General features: G+C 37.3%; 1 protein-coding gene across 1 annotated transcript; it reads left to right on the top strand.

Moving 5' to 3' along the window:
* Positions 1 to 284: 284 nt before the first annotated feature.
* On the top strand, positions 285 to 1,314 carry LOC107821061 (uncharacterized). The gene is made up of 2 exons (XM_016647455.2): positions 285 to 769; positions 828 to 1,314. Exons 1-2 carry the CDS (start codon positions 285 to 287, stop codon positions 1,312 to 1,314), a joined length of 972 nt encoding a protein of 323 aa, XP_016502941.2.
* Positions 1,315 to 1,556: the final 242 nt, after the last annotated feature.

Below are 1,556 nucleotides of genomic sequence, written 5' to 3'. Positions count from 1 at the left end.
GATCAGTCATTTTTTTGAGCTTTCTGTTGACAATCATGGGTGATTCCAGTTCAAATACTGGTCCTAACGTTCCTGAACCTACTAGTCCTCTGTTCTTACTTCCTTCCGATTTGCCGGGAATGTCTCTTGTTAGTGTTCCTTTCTCTGGGACAGGTTTTGGGGGTTGGAAGCGAAATATGATAGTTTCTCTGTCTGCTAAAAATAAAATAGGGTTCATAGATGGCTCGTGCGTTAAACCTGCTGAAACCTCTCCTCAATATAGATAATGGGATAGATGTAACAACATGGTTATATCATGGTTGACCAATTCTTTATCCCTAGACATTGCTGAAAGTGTACAATACTCAGAAACAACTGAGAGTATTTGGAAACAATTAAACAATAGACATGGGACTGTTAGTGGAACTAAAGTTTTTGAGATTAAAAGAGAGTTGTCCTCCACTTATCAAGGATCCCTAGATGTTGCATCTTACTTTAATAAGCTTAAAAAACTTTTGGATGAGTTGGAGATTATGCGTAGTAGTCATGCTAATGCTTGTGCTGCTAAAAAAGGTCTCCAGAAAGAAAAGGAAGAAGACAAAGTTCATCAGTTTCTAATGGGCCTAAATGAAGTCTATGTAGGAGTTAGAAGCAATATCTTAATGATGCACCCATTGCCTTCCCTTGATAATGTTTATAATATACTCCTACAAGATGAAAAACAAAGACAAGTTCTTCCAAATTCACAAGCTTATTCCGAATCAGCCTCTTTCCATGCAAATTCCAACAAGTTTCCTCCTCAATTTTCCCCTCAGCAACAATATCCTCAGAAATTGAAATTTGATCAGTATAATCAAAGTCAATCCTGATCACAACAAGGCTTCATTGTTCTACAAGTACTGCAAGAAGCCTGGCCATGTAATTGAAAAATGTTACAAGTTACATGGGTTTCCTCAGAATTTCAAGTTTACAAGAGGTAAAAAGTTTGGTACTGTTGCTGTTGTTGAAGGGCAGCCTCCTGATGTTTCTGATCATGCTCCTTTACATGCTGAGGAATCATTAATACCTGGTTTAACCAAAGAACAGTATACTCAACTGATGAGCCTTCTTCAACAATCTGGTCTCAATGAATCATCATCTCAACCTGTCATCATGGGTTCTGCAAACTTTGCTGGTAGTTCTTATTCCCTACCTGTGTGTCTGAATGGTACCTCTAATGTGCGTTTGTTGACTAATGTAGCTGAAAGGATATGGATAGTGGATTCTGGGGCCACTGACCATATGACTATAAAAACCTTCTTTTCAATATTACTCCTCTACCTATCCCTTATCTAGTTTCTTTGCCTAATGGTTACAAAGTGAAGGTCATTTGTACTGGATCTCTTACTTTGTTACCTTCCTTCATTCTTCATCATATTTTATACATACCTTCTTTCCACTATAATTTGATTTCAGTAAGTACTGATTGATCAGTTCAGATGTTATGTTTTATTCACATTCCAATCTTGTATATTTTTACATGCCCATTCTATGAAGAAGCTTCTGGAGCTCGGTAGAATAGACCAAGGACTATACAA

Source organism: Nicotiana tabacum, chromosome 10, assembly GCF_000715075.1.
Source record: "Nicotiana tabacum cultivar K326 chromosome 10, ASM71507v2, whole genome shotgun sequence".
NCBI classification, from domain to species: Eukaryota; Viridiplantae; Streptophyta; class Magnoliopsida; order Solanales; family Solanaceae; genus Nicotiana; species Nicotiana tabacum.
The sequence above is the reverse complement of the archived record's forward strand: the minus strand, read 5'-3'. Positions and strand labels throughout refer to the sequence as shown.